This window comes from Ictidomys tridecemlineatus, chromosome 12 (genome assembly GCF_052094955.1).
Source record: "Ictidomys tridecemlineatus isolate mIctTri1 chromosome 12, mIctTri1.hap1, whole genome shotgun sequence".
Taxonomy (NCBI): Eukaryota; Metazoa; Chordata; class Mammalia; order Rodentia; family Sciuridae; genus Ictidomys; species Ictidomys tridecemlineatus.
This window is the reverse complement of record NC_135488.1, coordinates 99,285,998-99,308,062: the sequence shown is the minus strand read 5'-3', so window position 1 is coordinate 99,308,062 and position 22,065 is coordinate 99,285,998. Positions and strand designations below refer to the sequence as shown.

General features: G+C 34.2%; 1 protein-coding gene and 1 pseudogene across 2 annotated transcripts in view; both read left to right on the top strand.

Annotated features, from left to right (window-relative positions):
* The window catches only part of Ppp1cb (protein phosphatase 1 catalytic subunit beta), a 41,583-nt gene that overhangs the window by 12,386 nt on the left and 7,132 nt on the right, over positions 1–22,065 (top strand). For both annotated transcript variants that reach the window (XM_078029465.1, XM_078029466.1), the window contains exons 3-7: positions 8,535–8,666; positions 11,217–11,447; positions 14,230–14,334; positions 16,122–16,193; positions 21,721–21,872. In XM_078029465.1, the coding sequence (XP_077885591.1) occupies positions 8,535–8,666; positions 11,217–11,447; positions 14,230–14,334; positions 16,122–16,193; positions 21,721–21,872 (692 nt within the window). The remainder of the gene's footprint in view (positions 1–8,534; positions 8,667–11,216; positions 11,448–14,229; positions 14,335–16,121; positions 16,194–21,720; positions 21,873–22,065) is intronic.
* On the top strand, positions 11,550–14,209 carry LOC120885079 (elongin-C pseudogene; annotated as a pseudogene).

The window sequence follows — 22,065 nt, the reverse complement described above, 5'->3', positions numbered from 1 at the left end:
ACTATCCCACCGATGGTAAAATGGCTTTCCTCACTTGACTAACAGATGAGCCAGTTGGAAGCTTTGGTTGTGCTGTGTGTGTGTGTGTGTGTGTGTGTGTGTGTGTGTGTGAGAGAGAGAGAGAGAGAGAGAGAGAAGAAATTCTACTGTGATGAGCCAAATAAGTGCCTGACTTTATTCAAATAAATAACAAAATAAATTCCATTTTGGTCTTAAGCTCATCATTCAGAGTCCTTTTTTTTTTTTTACATTGAGTATGCACGGGTAATAAAAGTAAAATTAATTATCGTGGTATAGCAATAAGCATAACACTTGATGCTATCAAGTTATAGCTGCATCTCTGTAATACGTAGTACTCTGAACAGTAGTTCCACATGTGGTTTCTATTGCAGCTACTCAACTCTGCTGTAGTAGCATGGTAGCTCATTGATAATACATAAATAAATGAGAGTGGTTGTGTTTCAGTAAAACTTTATTTAAATTTATGGACATAGAAGTTTGAATTTCATGTATTTTTAAAAAACCTTTATTATACAATGTAAAAATTTTTATGTGTAAAATGAAAGAACATTTTCTTTCATTTTGAATTTCCCCAGTCATTTGAAAAATGTGTATTCTTAGGTGACAGACCAGCCAGTAGCCTTAATGGGCCAGATTTGGCCTTCAGGCCTTATTTTACTAAATCCTGGTGTAATTTTTCCACCATTCTTATGTAAATATGTTGTGTAGAGAGATTACCTTACTAGGATTTAGGAAACTTGGATTCCTACCAAAGTTGTGTTACTGATAAATAAAGTAAAATAATGAGGTTAGGACCCATGGGGCCTAATCCTTGGCAAGATATACCTCAAAATTTTTTACGTAATCTGAATTTCTAGTGTGTACCCAATAATCGCATTTTATGTGCTTCTCAGTTCTTTCTTAAGCAGCTATCCCATTGTTGAAGAGCAGCCGACATAGAAAACTTTTTAGGGGTTTTGATCTTTTGACAGAAGGGAAGCACACAGTGTGAGCTCACCATCACCTTGGCTTTTTTCCTAGAGGCATTTCTTAGTTTGTGGCATAGGAGAAAAGATCCCCCCAAAAATGTGGCAATCTAACTGATCTAGAAAAGATAGATAGAAGTCTGGGGCTGCTAAAGTAGTTGAATCTTAATTCCAGAAGACAAGGGAATAACACAAAAACTAGCCTCAAAATCTGCAGTTAGACCAGGTACAGTGGCGCACACCTGTAATCCCAGAGACTTGGGAGGCTGAAGCAGGAAGATGGCAAGTTTGAGGCCAGCCTCTGCAACTTAGTGAAATCCTGTCTCCAAATTTAAAAAAAAAATAAAAAATAAAAGGCTGAGATGTAGCCAGTGGTAAAGCACTCCTGGGTTTAGTTCCCGGTACCAAAGGGAGGGAAAACCTGCAGTCCATTCACTCTGAAGTCATTAGCTGACTTCAAAGGTACACATGTACAAGAGAAGATCCTAAGAAAACCAACAGAAAACAGTAGCTGGGAACCTAAAGATCTGAGCAATTACCTTAGCATTCTCTTAGTGCTAGAGTTTTGAAGTTGAAACTTTACACCAAGTTAGAGAAACCTTGTTACATCCTAAGTTTTCTGCTGAGACTCTATTATGGCCACTCTCTATAGATTGTGGGCAGAACTGAAATAGAAGAGCTCTCAAGAAAATGTGGGTGAGTCATTGCTACTCTGCTAAAAGGAAACAACTCTTTGGAGGAAGACTCACCTAGAATTTTACAGTGTTTCATTCACGATCCAGTATTTCACTCAGCAAAATGCTATAGCACATGCTTAAAAGGACTAAAATTGACCAGAAACAGATCCACAGATGATTCAAGTATTAGAATTATCACACAGGGATTTTAAAATAATGATTAATATGCTCATAATAAAGAGGAAGAAGATAAAGAATTTGATCACACTTGGAAACTACTATAATAACAGCAAAAGTAAAATGACTACAACTCAGAATTTGGTTGTTGGGTAGTGTGCTAGGAAAAAAAATTCAGTAGAACTTACTCATGCTAAGAGAACAAATGGAGGAAAAATGCAGAAAAGAGAATGAAAGATATGTGGGACCCAGTGGAAACATCTAATGTATAATAGGAGTCTCAGGATACAGTCAGAGAAGAAATACCAAGAAACAATGTATTCCTAAACCAGAGAAAGAAATGGAAACACAGGTTTTAAAAGCTCTGTGGCTTCCAATCAGATAAATAGAAAACCATATTGAAATTAGTCATAGATTAATTGCCAAAAACTTAAAAGAAAAAGAGAAAATCAAAAAAAAGAAGTCTCCCTTCAAGAAACTTTAATAATATGGCTGATCTGTCACCTAAAACTATGGAAGCCAGAAAAGCATAGAATAGTTGCTTTTAAATACTGAAAGAAAAAATGTTGTTAATATTAAATTTTAAATCTAGTGAGCATATCCTTCAAAAGTAAAAGTAAAATAAAGATAGCTAAAGCTGAGAATTTATTGTTAATAAACTGACACTAGAAAATACTATAGGAAGTTCTTTATGTTAAAAGAAAATAATGCCAGATAAAAACATAGAACTCCATAAGGAAATGAACAGTAAGAATAAGTAAACAAATCTATTTGAACTGTTTAAAATAGTAATTGTGTCTTGTAAGGTTTAAAATATGTGAAAATGATAGGTAACAACTGTAGGACCACTAAATGAGAAATAAAAATATATAACTAGAAAAGTAATAGACAAGAAAGTGGAATAATACAAAATTTACTCCCAAGAAATGCCAAAAAGAAAGGAATAGGGAACAGATGGTACTAAAGAATGATATGGGCCAAATTATATTGTTATATTATGTACATGTATGAATTTGTAACTGAATCCCACCATTATGTATAGTTATAATGCACCAATTTAAAAAATGGGGGGAAAGAACAGATGGGTCAAACCCAACTTTGTCAGCAATTATAGTAAATATGAAGGAGCAAATATTGAAATTAAGATAAAGCTCAGAAAACTTATATACTGTTTATAGGAGAAGTATTTTAAATGTAAGGACATGATGAGTGGGTTTAAAAAAAAAAGAAAAATAATATCATGCACCCATTAACCAAACTATATTTATGTTAGGAAGAGCTGTACACTAAGAAGTATCACTAAAGCATAATGCTTAGAGGGTAAATATAAGGGAAGATATAATAATCTTACATTTTTTAATGTATCCAGTAATATAGACCTAAAGTAAAATAGAGTTGAAAGATTTAAAAGGTTGAAATAGATAAAACCCACAATCATAGTAGGTTAATGTACTTTCTCAGTAACAGGTAGAACAAATAGGAAAAAAAATCAGAAGAGTATAGATTTGAACACCTCACTGGACCCAGGCTTTTTAAGTATGCATGGAACATTTGCTAAAATATACCATTTAATGTACCATAAAACAAATCTCAGTAAATTTGAAAGAAATCAAATTACAGGCTTCATTTGTTGTAACTTAGAAATCAGTAATAGATGACAGCAGAATCCTTAGATAGTTGGAAATTAAGTAGTATTCTTTTACATATCTTATGGACCAAAAAGATATAGCAATAAAAGTGATAAAATATGTTGAACAGAATGAAAAAGTATATGTTAAGGTGTGTGTGATTGCAGCTAAAAACAGTGCTTAGAGGTTTATGTATAGCTTAAAGTATAAGTATTAGGGGAAAAAGGCTGGGCCTTAAGCTTCTATTTCAAAACAATAGAATAAGCAAATTATCATCAAAGAAAGTAGGAGTAGGGAAGTAATATAAAGCAGATATTTTTAAAAATGAAATTATTGGAAAGTATTAATTTTAAATCTAGAAAGGCTGGAAAAATTGAAAACATTACCATTATCAGTGAAGATAAAGGAAACATCACTATTAAAAGAGACCAACGAAGCAGAACAAATAAATGCAATATGTAATTTTGTACTCAAGGACAGGAAAATTCTGTAGAGGGCATGTTTGGAACGCTTGATAAAATTGTGGTATGTTCTTTTAAATATTTGTGTCAATGTTGAATTCCCTACACCAGAGAACTTGTATTGTGGCTATCAGAGAATATTTTTAGGAAATAGATACTGTTGTATTGAGGTATAAATGGGTGTGATATATGTAACCTATTCTCAAATGGTTCAGAGAAAGGCAATATGTGTATTTTTTAAAAAAGAATAGTATAAATGATGCTAATAAATTTGACAATAAATAAAAAACTCATTTTGATTAAAATCGGAATGTTTATATTCCCACATTGTAAGGAAGGCTTTATAAAAAGCTGCATCATTTAAGACAGTGTGGTATTGATGTAAAAATAGATGAATAGTAATGGAGTACCAATATCCAGAAACAGACGGTTGTCTATGGTCACTTGATTTTCTACAGAGCTGCCATTGCAATTTAATGGAAGAAAGAATGATCTTTATGATAAATGATACTGAATCAACTGGGTATCTGTATGGATAAAAATTAACCTTTCACCTCAAACTATATACAATTAGTGTGAGATGGATTATAATATGAGAAATGGGCTACAACAATAAAGCATCTAGAAGGAATCACGAGATATTCCTAGTGAAGGTGAAGAAAGGATATCCAAATGGCATTAATCATATGAAAAGGTGCTCAATAACCTTAGTCATTAGGAAATGCAAAATTAAAATTTCAGTGAACACCAGTACATTTAAATTTAAAAATACCCATTGTTGGCAAAGATGTGAAGCACCAGTGTTGGTGGGATTATACATTGGAATAACCATTTGGGGAAATCACTGGTATCTGCTAAGTTAATTAAGCCTTCTGTGACCCATCAGTTTCACTCTTATACTATAGACATATCCAAGAGAAATAAATGTGCATGGATATTCAGAGCAGTCATAGTAACCCCAAAATGGAGATGATCCAAATAGAGTAGTAAATATATTGTGGTATATTCATATAATAGAATGCTTTATTGCTAAAGAAAATTACATGGTTGGATCTCACAGATATAATAATGAGCAAAAGAGAATATATTTTTGTCTAAAATTCTAAAACAAATCAGATTATAGTGAAATAAATAAGTGACCATGGGTATTACTGCTGATTAGAACATAAGGGTACCTTCAGGGCTGCAGGAAGAAGTATTCTATGTCTCAGTCTGATGGTTATTAAAGTGTATAATAGTTAAAAATTCATTGAGTTATACATGTAAGATTAGTATACTTTATTATTTGTATGTAACACCTTAAAATATTTTCTTTTTAGTAATAGTGTGGTAGATACTTACTGTGACAATTTACCAGGCTTGAAATAATTATATACTGAAATCCCCACCCCCACCCACCCCCCCTACCCCCGGTAAACTTTTGGTCCCAAAAGTCTATATGGCAAAGTGGAAAGGGTACTGGTCTTTGAGTTTTAAGACTGGTTCTAAATTGTTCTCTTCTACTTTTCACTTCTTCAGTCTTGTAAAACCTGGATGTCAGTAATTAATCACTGTTACTGTATGGTGAAAGTAACTTTTTGATTCCTGGAATATCAAAAGGAATAAATGAAATGGTTGGTGCAAAGTGCTCTCTACCTTACTTTGCTGAACATTTGGCTAATTCATTTCTAAGATTTGGTCACTTATCAAAGACCTAACCTTTGGAAGAACCTTTAGTTTCTCTGACAGTATTTCATTGACTTTTAATTGATTGATTATGGAAACATGCTTTTTAGTGTCACCAAGAGGGGGGAAACCACTTCATACAGTCATATGAAGGTATTGATTACAAAATATCTCACAATTTTAGAGATATGATTGGAGGCAAATTACATCTTAGAATCAGTGAAATGTGAGATGTTTTTGTGCAGTTTCATTTTGGTAAATTTTAACTCTTATAGATTAGCATGATTGATAAAATTGAAGCATTTTAAAGCTCTGTAGAAATGTTAAGAGAAAGTAAAATAATAATAATGTGGATACTTTAAATGGACAGATTGAAGTGACTTACACTAGTCTTTTTACTTTGTTAATAATAATTGCCCTCAAGGGCTGGGGTTGTAGCTCAGTAGTAGAGTGCTTGCCTGGCACATGTGAGGCATTGGGTTAGATCCTCAGCACCACATAAAAATAAATAAATAAAGGTATTGTGTCTATCTACAACTAAAAAAAATTATATATTTTTAAAAATTGCCATCAAGTTGCAACTAAATTTTGATAGCTTCTTTCTCCTCTTCCTCCTCCTACCTCCTCTTCCTTCCTCTCCTCCTTTCTCTTCCTCCTACTCCTTCCTCCTATTCCTCCCTCCTCCTACTCCTTCCTCCTATTCCTCCCTCCTATTCCTCCCTCCTCCTACTCCTTCCTCTTTCCTCTTTCCTCTATCCTCCTTCCTCCTTCCTCTATCCTCTTTCCTGCTCTGTTCCTCTCTTCTCCTCCTCCTCTCTCCTCCTCCTTCCTCCTCCTCCTCCTCCTCTCTTCTCCTTCTCCTCTCCTCCTTTCTCCTCCTCCTTCCTCCTTCCTTCTCCTCCCTTCTCCTCCTTCCTCCTTCTTCCCCCTCCTCTCTCCTCCTCTTCCTTCCTCCTCCTCCTCCCTTCTCCTCCTCTCCTTCCTTCTTCCTCCTCCTTCTCCTCTCTTTCCTCCTCCTTCCTCCTCTCTCCTCCTTCTTCCTCTTTTTCCTCCTCCCTTCTCTTTCCTCCTCTGTCTTCCTCCCTCCTTCTCCCTCCTCTTTCCTCTTCCTCTTCCTCTCTCTTCCCCCGCCCCATTTTAGAGACAAGGTCTTACTATGTTGCCTCTGCTGGCCTTGAATCTGAAATTTTTCTGCCAAAGTTTTTTCAGTAACTGGCATTACAGGTGCACACCACCATGTCCTGGCGTTGAGTATTTTTTTAAAATAATAACCAAGTGTTTCACTTATCTTGTCTATTGGTATTACATTTAACAACTAACACATAGTAGGCTTTCAAGTATTTGTTGAATGAGTTTTAATAAATTTTTAGAATAGTCACTTTTAGCTGTTTATTTGTCATCTGAAAGCAACCAGAGGCCTTCAGTTCTTTAAGAGTGATACTAAAATTTTCCCCATGTAAAACTCATATGATATTAATAATTGTTTCTGAAGCCAGGCACAGTGGTATATGCCTGTAATCCCAGCAGTATGGTAGGCTGAGGCAGGAGGATCTGAGTTCAAAGCCAGCTTCAGAAATTTAGTGAGGCCCAAGCAACTCAATAAGACCCGTCTCTAGATAAAATACAGAAAAGGGGCTGGGGATGCGATTTAGTGGTAAGCGCCCCTACGTTAAATCAATCCCCAGTACCCAAAAAAGAGAATTATTTCTGAATCTAAGCTAATATTTCAGATACTTAATTGAAGGTACAAAGCTAGATGTCTTTTCTGGTCTTGGATAACCGAAATGTTCATTAGAAACAAGTAGTTGAAATTTGAGAGGTACTAGTAATGAAGAAGCTATGTTAAATTCCTGTAATAAAAGCAGTTTTGTTGATTATTGAGTTTCGGAGATAGTCTTATTAACTCCGGCATGTTTGCTAATACTCATTTGTACATTGCCTCCTTTTATCTCCTCCTTGTTACCTTTGTATTAATGGATTAATGAAATATACAGCTTTTAAATATGAGGTCCTGATTTCTTTAAGCCAGCCTTCTTGACCTGACAAAGGAATTGTAGCAATTTTTAGTAAGAAATGTGTGTACTTAATTATAAATGGAAAGTAATAGGGATGTGTAGAAATACAAATCTTTTTTTTCCCTTCTTTTTGACTGTCAGTTCAATTAAGATTGAGAACTTAGTGTATTTAAAGATTAAAGGGAAAGAATCAATAGAGATGAATATAAAAGGGAATGATTACAAGTTTGGTACAGTAGGGCAAATAACTACCCTCTGTATGTACCATTCTATCACTGCAGAACTTACTAGAAATCATACTATTTTGCTTACTCGTGAAAAAATGCTTTACTTCATGTAAATAGCCTTTTAGAGGTCTTAATATAATCTTATTATGAATATGATAATAAAATTTAATGAACAATCTGGCACATTTTATGCTTTTTAATCATCAAATGGAAGTAGTGCTTGCTAAAATTCTTGGTGGCTGATAATATTTCAAGAAAGTAAGTGAAGCTAAATCATTTACAGTAACTTTTAATCTCCCTTTCCTTATAGCTACTAAGTTCTTAGTGATGCTATTCTTGCCTCCTACTAGATGCAGGACTTGTTTTAATAAGCAAATAGGCCAAACCTTTGGGAGTGCTTTCTCTGAAACCTTTTAGGTCTCTTGGGCTGCTAGACCTCAAGTTGGCCACTGAAGAGCAAAGAAGAGGATTATATTTCATTGGCAACAGACTTGAGGAACTTTACTGGATCTAGCAACATTGGAGATAGAAGCCAGAAATTATAGAATAACCTTCTCATTAGCCATAGGACACCAGTGGGGTAGTTAGCTCCTGTGTGACTCTTCTGAACCTCAAAATAGGGTCATAATTTTTTTTTCCAGGATTATTATTTTATGTATACACTTTAGAAAACTGACCATGTATTCATTGTTTATCAGTACGAGGATGTCGTCCAGGAAAGATTGTGCAGATGACTGAAGCAGAAGTCCGGGGCTTATGTATCAAGTCTCGTGAAATCTTCCTCAGCCAGCCTATTCTTTTGGAGTTGGAAGCACCACTGAAAATTTGTGGTATGTAAATGGATAAAGTTGAAAGCAAGTCTTTCAAATCATGTTTTTCTTCCCATATTTATATTGAAACTTATATTTTCAATTATAAAATTGAAACTTTCATAAAATTATGTTATAGACAACAAAATATTTGTAGTATTACAACAGAAAAAAAAGGTTCCAGAAATCATAACAAATAAAGAGTCCTTAGAAGTAAGAAAACAACAGTATAATAAGAACAAAAGATACGAAGAGGCCAATCTTAGAAATAATAAAATGGCCACTAGGCAAAGTCCTCACCCCGCTTAACTAATAATCAGTGAAATGCAATTTAAAACAAGTCCCAATCAGACAAGGAGGCCCATGTTACTTGGGAGGCTAGGGCCAAGGCTAGTCTGGGCAACTTAGCTAGACCTGTCAAAAATAAAAAGGGGGGCTGGAGATGTGGCTCAAGCGGTAGCATGCTCGCCTGGCATGCGTGCGGCCAGGGTTCGATCCTCAGCACCACATACCAACAAAGATGTTGTGTCTGCTGAAAACTAAAAAAAAATAAATTAAAAATAAATAAATAAAAAGGGCTGGGGATGTAACTTAGTGGTAGAGCCCCTGCCTAGTATACTCAAGGACCTGGGTTCAATCCCCAGTACCACTAAAAAATTAAAAATAAATGAAGCAAGTCTCTTATTCCAATCAGATTACAAAAAAAAAAGGTCAAAGATTGATATTTAATGTTGTCAAAGATATGGAGAAATGGCATTCCAGTACACTACTATAGAATTTAGAGGATCAATACAGACCAGTATCCATGGTCTTCTAATTTTTTGTGTGTTTAAATTTATTTTGCAGATTATATTACTTTATATATTGTATTTGTTCAGTGTCTTTTGGCCAAAAGCATAAAGTTATGAGCTTAAGTCTAGTGATCTTGTTGTTAACAACCAGAAAAATTTTTGGATGGAAAGTAACATTTTTCTATCTTTCATGTAGCAGAAGGAAGTTGTTTAAATACTGTATCATACTGGCTTTTGCTTATATAATGCAAGTATTCTTTGAAGTGGTTATTAGTATATATGACATTGTTTTCATAGGCTTACATGCTTTTGCTCAAACACGGATAGTTTGCTGTATGCAAAAAAATTCTCTCCGGCATATTTTTTAATCTATTTTTGTATTGTGTAACTTGTAGATACTTAATATGCTCCTTAAATGATTTTTATTCTCTTTCTTTGTGTGTTTTATATTAAATCATGCACCTGATATTACTTTGTATAGTGCCCAGCAAATAAGAGATATTTGTATTAATTGAATAAATTAATTAGCTTAGAGTAATACCTGTAAGAGGTAGACATTTAGAATTCTCTAGAAATGATCGATCCCTTTTATGAATTTAAGTGAAGCAAATGTAATTATTTATAGATGATCTTAAAATGATTTATTATTATGGGGTTGGGGATGTGGCTCAAACGGTAGAGCACTTGCCTGGCATGCATGCGGCGCTGGGTTCTATCCTCAGCACCACATACAAATAAAGATGTTGTGTCCACCCAAAAAAAAGTAAATATTAAAACAAAATGTTTTATTATGTTCCTCAATTTATGATAGGGTTATGTCCCAATAAACCCATGATAAATTGAAACATCTTAACTTAAAGATACATTTATGCTGGGTCTGGTGGTGCAGGCCTATAATCCCAGCAGTTTAGGAGGCTGAGGCAGGAAGATCATGAGTTCAAAGCCAGCCTCATCAAAAGCAAGGTGTTAAGCAACTCAATGAGACCCTATCTCTAAATAAAATACAAAATAGGGCTTTGGTTGAGTGCCGCTGAGTTCAGTCCCCTCCAAAAAGAAGTATGAACTAAAAATACATTTATACACCTAACCTACTGAACATCAAAGCTTAACAACACAGTATGCTGTGAAATATAAGTTGTTACCCTTATTGCATGGCCAACAACTGGGAGCTGCAACTTATTGCTGCTGCCTGCCATCTCCAAAGAGTATTCACTAGCCTATGAAAAGTATGTTTTCTACTAACTGATATTGCTTTTGCAGCATCATAAAATTATAAGTAAAACCATCATTAGTCAGGTACCACCTGTACTTTTTAAAGGTACTCTTTCAAAAGTATTTTTAATGTAAAAATAACTTAAAGGTATTAGAAGTTATTTATACTATGTATTTCTTAGTTCTTACTATTAGATCAAAGTAAAAGTATTATATAGTAAGAGTAACTATATTATCAGTTATATATGAAAAAGTTGCCCCCAAAGTTTGTGGCTTACAATATTAACATCCCACAGTTTCTGTAGGTCAGGAATTGGCACAGCTTTGCTAGTCCTCTAGTTCTGGGATAAGGATTGTCAAGGTTCAACAGTGAGAGGATTCAGTTTTTTATAGGCTGATAGACTGAGGGCCTCAGTTTCAAATGAACTATTGACCAGAGGCCTCCCTCAGTAAGTCACAAGTTACTTGCTTAAGGGGAGGGGATCGCATAAGAGTTTGAAAACTGTTTTATAGAAGCTGCTTGTGACAGTAATCAGTTTTTCTAAAACTAACTTTTTCTGTTTTTTAGGAGATATTCATGGACAGTATACAGATTTACTGAGACTATTTGAATATGGAGGTTTCCCACCAGAAGCCAACTATCTTTTCTTAGGAGATTATGTGGACAGAGGAAAGCAGTCTTTGGAAACCATTTGTTTGCTATTGGCTTATAAAATCAAATATCCAGAGAACTTCTTTCTCTTAAGAGGAAATCATGAATGTGCTAGCATCAATCGCATTTATGGATTCTATGATGAATGTAAGTAAAAATAAAAACTTAGAAAAGAAATTGATAGAGAAAGGGTCAGGCAGCTGGGGTAGGGGCTATGGTGGTGGTGGCGGGGGCAGGGGGAGGCGCATGGTGGTGGGATGACACAGGGTTATTTATAGTGGCCACAGGGTTAAAAAGAAACACTAAAGTTCCTAGGGAACCAAAGTAAAATTTTGTAAGAACAAAATGGATAAAGAGGAGAGAACCTCTGGTGGCTGTGAAGGTCCTGATGCCATACATGTCAGATTGATATCTTCTGATGGTCATGAATTTATTTAAAAACAAAAAACAGTGCATTAACATCAGGAACAATTAAAGCCATGTTGAGTAGCCCAGGTCATTTTTCCAAAAATAAAACCAGTGCATTCAGTTTTAGAGAGAATGCTTTTCATGTGCTATCAAAAGTATACATGTATTTTACTTACAAGGTTTGCTACATTAACTGCTCCACCAAGGTTCCTAAATTCCCAAATGCACCCAAAATTTCCCTGGAACTACTGATAGCTGCAAAATTCCTGGATTATTAAGTAAATTGTAATACAAACTGTTTAAAAAACAAATAAAAAAACATGAAAGAAAAGTAATTAATAGAAACATCTTCTTAATAATTTTCCAGATCAAAGGAATTCCTCCAGTTCAAAGTTTTTTTAAAACTAAAAAACAAAGGCCTAAGAAAGGAAACCTGAAACTGGGAACCATATTACTAATGAAATTAGTTTCTTGAGATCTCCTTGGTCATGTTGTTTCAGATTGACTGTAGTTTCCTTAGGTGAAAAGGCCCTGTTTTAATAATTAGTTTACCTAGTAAGGTATCCAAGTGAAACAGGTCTGTATCAGTAGTGGCTTCAGGTTTTCTAACGTCCAGAAGTTTTTAGCTCACAGTATTCTTGTGATATGACCAAAGCTCTCATTAGCACTGTGTCACAAGAACTATTGAGACATTCTGTGAAACTATTTAAAAGTCAAAAGTTTATGCAGGCATAGTGGTGCATGCCTGTAATCCCAGCACATCCAGTGGCTGAGGCAGGAGGATCACAAGTTCAAGGCCAGACTCTGCAACATAGACCCTAAGCAACTTAGTGGAACCCAGTCTCAAAAGAAAAAGTAAATAAAAAGGGTTGAGAATATAGTTCAGTGATGAAGTTCCTCTGGGTTTAGTTCCTGTTAATCCTCCCCCCACAGAAAAAAAAAAAGGTCAAATTTTATTATTAGAATTTTAATCTATATTTACAAACCCAGAAAGATACTGAATACTCTGGGGTATTCTTATTTTATTATGCTCTTTTTCATCAGTAGGAAATAATTGATTTACGTTCTGTAGTAGTATTTCCAAGTATTATTATTATATTACCCTACTATATTCAAATTTTGTCTGTTAGTTTTGTTAGATTGACTGGGAGTGAGTATGTTTGGTTAATTACAATTTAGAATCAATTATGGTAATTTTCTAATTGAATTTATTCTTTTTTTTAATTGTAGCATTCCCCATTAGAATCTACTCTTGTTTTTTTCCATCTTTAAATATGGTAGAGTCTAATTAAACTCGTATCTCCTTGATTTATGTAATGATTTCACAAGTGTTTGAGGACAGTATATATGTGTGTATACATGTGAACACATACACACACTACACACACACCAGTCAGTTCTGAACACTGGGGATATAGCAGTACATCAGACAGATAACCTATTTTCATGGAGCTTATGTTCTAATGGGAATGATTCTGTATTTGGTTTTATATTATATTTTTAGTTATATAATGTAATGGGTGGTTTGACTTGTTGAAAGCGGACCTGTAGAAGGGAAGTAGGTTAAGAACATGAAATCACATCTTCTTCAAGCTTCCTAAGGATTAGAAGTATATAGGTGTATTCTTAAAAGAAAATAGAGGTATGAATATTCTTGATGATAAAAGTGACATCAAATGGAATAATGCATGGGAGACAGCTTGTAAACAGTGCTTGGAGTTACACTTACTCATTAAGAGATAGGCTGTAGCCTAAAAACATAGGAGATTAGTACCTGTGTCTTTCATCCCTTTCCTGGTAGTTGAACTTAAAGCCAAATCAGGAAAATCAAGTAAGTCTTAAAAAGGTGAACATGCACTTGAGGTCATCTTTGTTGTAGCTATTTAAGCTAGGCTATAGGAAAATTATAGCCTTTATGTTGTTGCACTTGCTATAGTGCCAAGATGTAATTCACTCAAAAGTGAATACCAAGTTAAGCACTTGTAAATTTTTCTTTTTTGGCAGTAAGTTTATACTTTTCCTCAATGCATTAGAGTTAAAAATGGACCCCCTTTCACTTCTGCTTACTCACTTGGCTAGGTATTTAGTGCTAAAGTTGAAGGAAAAAGATGAACCAATACCTATTAGACTATTTCTGAACTTCTGAAATTATAGTGATCTTAAAAGACAAAAATTGTTTGATGTGTTTGTTTCATAAAACACCCAACAAAATCTTGCAAGTCTTTGTAACTTTACTGAAGGTGCTAGTGTTTAATATATTTGTTACCTTTTTTGAAGTGTTAAACTTACTACTCTTTTTTTTTTTTTTTTTTCTGGCTTTGCAGTGCTTGGGTTGAAACTCAGGGCCTCACATGTAGTATACAAGTGTTCTGCCACTGAGCTACATTCTCAGCTCATCAAACTTATTTTTATGTAACTTGTACATCTAGGGGGAAAGTGCTGGTTAAGCAAAAGAGAAAATTGAAATCATTATGGGAAAATCTTTTAGATTTTTTAATTTATTTGCTTGTTCTTTTTACAGGCAAACGAAGGTTTAATATTAAATTGTGGAAGACCTTCACTGATTGTTTTAACTGTCTGCCTATAGCTGCCATTGTGGATGAGAAGATCTTCTGTTGCCATGGAGGTAGAGTAATAAATTTGCCTTAGGAGTTTTCCTTATTGTTCCCTAACTCAGAAAAGACCTATAATAATTAGAATGCTATGGGGGAACAAAGTAGTACTTATGTGAAAACGGAAGCAATTAAAACTGTATTAAGCATAGCTAAAACAATTGGAAATTTGTGATATGTATGAGTAATGAAATTTTAATTCTTTAAAAAATTTCTCATATAAAAAAAGGATAACTAGAAGTTGTGGTTTTTGTTTGTTTGTTTGGTTTAGTTTTTAAATGTCTTGTCTTTGCCTCTATTTGTTTTGTGGTGCTCAGGATCAAACCTGCAGCTTTATACATGTTGGGCAAGTGCTCTACAAGTGAGCTGCATCCCCGTCTGTCAGTAAAATTAGGTGATCATTATTTTCTTGCCTATGTAAATACCTTTCATCAGAATCCAAAAGTAATTGAACTTAATTTTTACATATTAAAAGTGCAGCTTTGTGCAATGTGTCTCCTTGTCCTAAAATTAATTTCTTGGTAGAATGTAAGTTATTTTATATGATTTGAATTTGTAAAAATTCATTGGAATAACTAACATGACTAGTGCTTAGGTAGATGTGTAATGGATCATCTTGAAGAATTTTAAGATCTATTGATAAAATATATTTAAGAAACATTAAGTAATAAATGATTTAATAACATCAGTACTTCTAGAGACAGTACATTATTATGAGAAACCAGAAAAGGGAGAAAAGTGTAGGGCACGTGTTTATGGAGGCATGAGTTTTAGAGGGTAAATAGACTTTAGAGAAGTGAAAAGGACTTGAGACAGTCTGTGTGTTGTCTAGTTTAGGGAATGTGTGCCTGATTAGAATGTCAAATACACATTGGGGAATGATGAAATAAGACTAGAGATTTGAAAACTGAGCAAAGGAGTTTGTTAAATGGTTTAATAACAGTATCAGATTTTGGATAGGGAAGTAATTTAATGAAAATAATTGAGGGGCTGGGATGTGGCTCAAGCGGTAACACGCTTGCCTGGCATGCATGGGGCGCTGGGTTCAATCCTCAGCACCACATTAAAATAAAATAAAGATGTTGTGTACACCGAAAACTAAAAAATAAATATAAAAAAAAAAAGAAAAGAATTGAGAAAATTTGTTTTCATCACTATATGGAAAGAGTTACACTGGAAAAATGCTGAAAAGACAAATGCACTTGATTAGGCTTAAGGCAATAAATGGTTTATTTTCTAACAACATAATTCATTATATTGAGACATATTTTCCAGTAGGTATTAAACATTTAAGGGATTATAGTTCTTACACATTGGTATAGCTAAGAATAGAAATACAGCAGTATGAAATGTGAATGTTTAGCTTTGTTCTTTGTGATGACATTTGGATTGCCTACCAGAGAGAATTAATAGCTTATGTTTATATACTACAAATATTTTCATGAGTTTTTTATTGTTTATTCTTCTGGTCAGCAGATCCTGCCTTCATGAAAATAATGAGCATGTTAGAGTGGGATGTGAGGAAAGATTCTTAGGGAACCAATGAGGCATTTTAACTTGGGAGTAAAAATGTTTAAGATTAGATAGTTCATAAAGTGGCAAGTGGTAGGAAGGATTATAATTAAGTGTCTTTGTACAAAGGACAAGGAATGGTTGGAAAGAAAGGGGGTCTTTCCTTGAGAAATTTTTTGAAATATAATAAACAGAACTTCATTTCCTTGGTAGGAAAGATAGAGAAGACAACATAATTAATGATAATGTTCTGTTACATCAGGATTATGTTTCATCTTTTTATTTATAGGACTATCACCAGACTTGCAATCTATGGAGCAGATTCGGAGAATTATGAGACCCACTGATGTCCCTGATACAGGTACATATGTAAAGAAGTTTGTTTTGTGTAAAATGTTGACATATTTGAACCTAATTATATTTAGTGGAAGTAGGATTGGTTTAATAAATAATAGAGACCACTTTTATAGTCAGTAAGCTAACTACAGAGTATTTTCATTAATCATTCCCCAAAATGTATGACTTTTAAAATTTTATGCAACCTTAATGTGGTTCTTTCAAATGTATCACAAAAAAAGATCTTGCTGTTGATTCCACTTACTTTTCTAAGTTCCCTCATTCATACCTTTTAAATTGCCGGGCATGGTGGCACACACCTGTAATCCCATTGTTCCTGAGATGGAGGATCTTGAGTTCAAAGTCAGCCTTAGCAAAAGTGAGGTGGTAAGCAACTCAGTGAGACCATGTTCCCAAATAAAATACAAAATAGGGCTGAGGAATGTGGCTCAGTGGTCGAGTACTCCTGAGTTCAATCCCTGGTACCAAAAAAATAAAATACAAAAAATCCCTATTAATTCAAAGATTTTAGTTAAAGTTAGCCAAGGATAGTTGCCTTCTTTGTTATTTTTTGCATCATCTGTATTTCATTCAAACTTTTAGAGCCCTGAAAGCTCTAGAGACATGGTTGATTTTTTGAAAATTATATATGAAGTTTATTAAAAATTTTTGTGTAAATTATTGATTATTCCAACATTAAGAACAACTCTTAAGTCAAATTGAAAAATGAGTCAAGTAGGGGAAAAGCAAATAAGTCTAGTTGATGATAAAATGCTGAATTAATAAATGAGCCTGGTGTAACTTTATAAATAGATGATAGGCATAGTTTTAACATCTCTATTGGTTTTAAAACATTGCTCAGGGCTGGGGCTGTAGCTCAGTGGCAGAACACTTGCCTAGCAAGTGTGAGGCACCGGGTTCAATCTTTAGCACCACATAAAAATAAACAAATAAAATAAAGGCATTCTATCCATCTACAACTATAAATTTTAAAAAAAAACATTGCTCATATTTGAGTATCTAACCGTGGCATTTGTATTGTAAAATGCCACTGAACTGAATGTAGTTAAATTCCTCTGCTTCCTCCTGTGAACTTTTGGTTAAGCCAATATGTCCCATTGTCCTATATATAGGACACTTAAAAAACTTAAAATGAATAATTTATAGGACTTGGAATTCTCCTGCCTCACTTTCTTATTTATTTATTTATAGTTTTTATTTTTTCAATTTTTAAAAAAATTTTAATTGATTTTAAAAAATAAATGACAACAAAATGCATTACAATTCTTACTACATACAGCACAATTTTTCATATCTCTGGTTGTATATAAAGTATGTTCACACCAATTCATGTTTTCATACATGTACTTTGGATAATGATGTCCATCACATTCCACCATTCTTGCTAACCCCCTGCCCCCTCCTACCCCTTCCACTCCTTTGACTGATCTAGAGCTTGTCTATTCCTCCCATGCTCCCTCTCCCTACCCCACTATGAATCAGCCTCCTTGTATCAGAGAAAACATTGGGTGTTTGTTTTTTGGGGGATTGACTAACTTCCCTTAGCATTATCTTCTCCAGTGCCATCAATTTACCTGCAAATGCCATGATTTTATTCTCTTTTATTGCTGAGTAAAATTCCATAGCGTATATATGCCACATTTTTAATCCATTCATCTACTGAAGGGCATCTAGGTTAGTTCCACAGTTTAGCTTTTGTGAATTGTGAGCCAAGCACCAAAAAACCAAATAACCTAATCAATAAATGGGCCAAGGATCTAAACAGACACTTCTCAGAAGAGGATATACAGTCAACAAATATATGAAAAAATGTTCATCATCTTTAGCAATTAGAGAAATGCAAATCAAAACTACTCTAAGAAATCATCTCACTCCAGTCAGAATGGTAGCTATTATGAAGACAGATAACAAAAATGTTGGTGAGGATGTGAGGAAAAAGGTACATTCATACATTGCTGGTGGGACTGCAAATTGATGCAGCCAATATGGGAAGCAGTATGGAGATTCCTTGGAAAACTGGGAATGGAACCACCATTTTACCCAGCTATCCTCAGTCTATACTCAAAGGACTTAAAAACAGCATACTATAGGGAGAATCACAGTTCTGCCTCAAGTTCTGAATAGCTAAGATTACAGGCATGTACCACCAGGCCCAGCAATTTTATTATTTTTTTTAATGGGATGATAGTACATAATGGGTTAGAACATCAATACCTTTATGTTCTAATGCATGTGGATTTTCAAACCATAATAAGTTCTTCAATACCAAGTGGTGTCTGGTTAATTTCTGGTGCTAACTTCCAGAATTAGCACAAATTCCACACGTTAAGGGCTCCATTCCACAAGACTATCCCCACTTCAGACAACAGCTGCATGTGAAGTCCTCAGGTAACCCACACTTACACCCACCTATCGGTGAATTCAGGACATCCTCCTTTTCTGATATATTTGCTTCTTCATTATAAAGGTTATAACTGAGGAGCAGCCAAATGGAAGAGATAAACAGGGAAAGACATTGTGGGCAGGTAGCCCAACTTCTAGCATGTCTCCTTCCCGGCATGTCAGCGTGTTCATCCACCCAGAAGCTCCCCAAATTGTGTTGTTCAACAGTCTTTTTAATAGAACTTTATTTTCAGGCCTGAAGTGGTAAGAGAAGAAAAGGGCTAAGAAATCCAACCCTGTGCTCACATGCTTGGTCTTTCTGGTGAACAGCATTTATCCTGAAGTTTTTTAGAAACCCCTTTATGAATCATCTTATTACCATAGAGTCAGAAGGGCCTTGTTACAGAAAACAAAAGATAACTCAAATTGCAAGGGTTTTGGGAGATCTGTGCTAGGACAAAATGGGAACAAAGACAAAACATCATTTTATTACATCATACTTTTATACTACTATTAAAAATATTAACATTAGTAAAACTGCCCTTTCCCTGTTTCTGCCAAAGACATTTTTTTAAACAAAATTATTTTATTAATCATTCCATTATTATTTATGTAATCAGATCTCCACTTATTGGATTCATCAGTTCTCAGCAAATTTAAACATATTCACCATGGAAATTGGGGTAAGAGAGGGACTCAGAATTCTATTAGGAACATAACTGTATATGGAAAAAAAAAAGTCCTAAACTTTCTGATGAGGATTATTTGTAATTTTTTAAAAGGGAGATGAAAGTTTGAGCTGGATAGTAACCAAGTAAGTTAATTTCCTAGAGATTCGAAGACAGCTAGGCATTAAAAATTATTCATTGTTCAGTACCTGAGTAAAACAAGGTTAAACCTCTAAATTGGACTTCACTTGTATTTAGTTGTTCATTTTGAAGTATCATTGGATTGTTTTGTTCAGTGTACTGAAAACCTGATAGTATCACTCTAAATGCAGTTCACGACTACACATTAGCCATTATAAATGGTTGTACAGTCCTCTGATATCAGTAGGCCATCTCAAACACTGAATGTTGTAATGTTACTTCACTACATATATCAATAGCTTACTTGTATCACTTATCAAAGAGAAAAGTGTTGAATGTCACCACAGATTCTGATTATAATTATTGAATGTTTGACTAACCCTAATAGAATTTTGTCTTTAAATAACATTTTAAAATGCCATTTTAAAATAAGATATAATATAAATATATATATTTAGTTGTTTATACTTTTTTATAGTTCAGATATAAATCAGTGACATTAAGATTCTATTTTCAGTATATTTTAATGGAAATTTCTGAGATGCTGAAAAATGGTTATTTTGATCTTTGGTGTTCTGTGCAGGCTTCAGAAATTAAATTTATAAATTAACACAGTCTTTGAAATAGTATCCTAATTGATCGTGGTGCTTATTCATTAATCATTGAATCTTGACTCCAGGTTCTCTTGTTTGGTTGTTTTGGTAGTAATACTAAGGCTTGAACGAACAGGCACTCTGCCACTGAACTGTAGTTCAACCCTTTTTTATTTCTATTTTGAGACAGGGTCTTGCTAAGTTGCCCAGGCTGGCCTCAAACTTTCAATCCTGCCTTATACCCTCTCAGAGTTTCCAGCATTACAGATATATGTCCTCATGCCAGACTAAAGAATTTTAGATTCTTATTGTTACTATTGTGTTTCACTTTTTAGGCAACAGACTATCACATTTCCCAAATCTTAAGTAACTGTATTTTAATTTTGTATAGTTTTGTTGTCACTCTGAAATTATGAATTCTTAATAATTTAATGAATTCTTAATGGTTTTCTGCTCACCGCTTCATCCTTGAAAACAGACTAGAATGTAGAAGCATTATAGAAGACTGGAAGTGTGTGTGGTTTTTCAAGAGTCATCATCAGTCATAACTAAAGACTAAAAACCCATAGGTTTTTGTGTGCTGCTAGATTTCTTAAAACATCATAGTGAGAGCTTAGTAAAAAATAATAATTATAATTATTATTCAAACATTAAGTAATTATTATTGCCTACCTAATGTTTGAATTCCTCAAGATTTCATTTAGTAGTCTTTATATTCCCAAAGGTAATCTGAGTCACCCCTATGATTTCTACTAGTATTATTATCATGAAGATATCCAGATAAATATTTTTGTCCTGAACTCTTTTTTTTTTTAAAGGGAGAGAGAGAGAGAATTTTTTTAATATTTATTTTTTAGTTCTCGGCGGACAACAACATCTTTGTTGGTATGTGATGCTGAGGATCGAACCCGGGCCACACACATGCCAGGCGAGCGCGCTACCGCTTGAGCCACATCCCCAGCCCTTGTCCTGAACTCTTGCTAGACCCAGAACATTACTAGAGTCAAGGGTTTGATCCGAGTTTGTTCCTTCACTTTTTTTTTTTTTAAGTCCTCCAGGCCTCAAGTGTATATTAGCCCTATCAAATATAGCAACTTATTTAAAAACCTTAATGTGTTGGTGACTCAGGGTTAGATAAAATATGCAAATGGAATAGAACACAATACTCAGAAACACAGTTTGTCTTTTTTTATTTAAAAAAATATATGTTGTGTGTGTGTGTGTGTGTGTATATATATATATATTAGTTGTAGTTGAACACAATACCTTTATTTTATTTATTTATTTTTATGTGGTGCTGAGGATTGAACCCAGTACCTCACACATGCTAGGCAAGCACTCTACCACTGAGCCACAACCCCAGCCCTCACAATATATGTCTTAAGGAAAGGATAAACTAACTATTTATGGAATGATGCTGATCACCTGGTTATTCAGGTGGAAAAACTATACACAGATTTTCATATATTGTTGTGCTCAGAGTGTGCTATATACATATTTCCTATATGTGGAAAATAGTGGTAGTGGAAAGTACTACCTTAAAAAACTAGGCAAGATTATATTTGCATAGTTGCTTTATAAGACAGATGGGCGTACCTTGGGGACAAGTGATTTGCCTTGTTTATTATAGAAAATACAGAACATGTCTTTTTTTAATTTAAGGAAATAAAACATTTTGTTAGGGTAGAAGTGAAATGTTATGCTTTATCCTAACTTGTATTTTTCATTACTGTATTGTTCTCTAAAGGTTTACTCTGTGATTTGCTGTGGTCTGACCCAGATAAGGATGTTCAAGGCTGGGGAGAAAATGATCGTGGTGTTTCCTTTACTTTTGGAGCTGATGTAGTCAGTAAATTTCTGAATCGTCATGATTTAGACTTGATTTGTCGAGCTCATCAGGTATGAAAGAAGACTCATGGATATTTTATTATTTGTTAACTTCATACAGCCCTTTCATTTTATTTTCAAGGAAACATCTAAAAAAGCTCAAGTGACTTAGTATAAGGAAAGCAATAGGAGAAGCAGAGCCAGTACTAGATTTCACAGTTGATAGTTGATCTGTTAACCTTATCTTGCCCTACATGAAATGTTT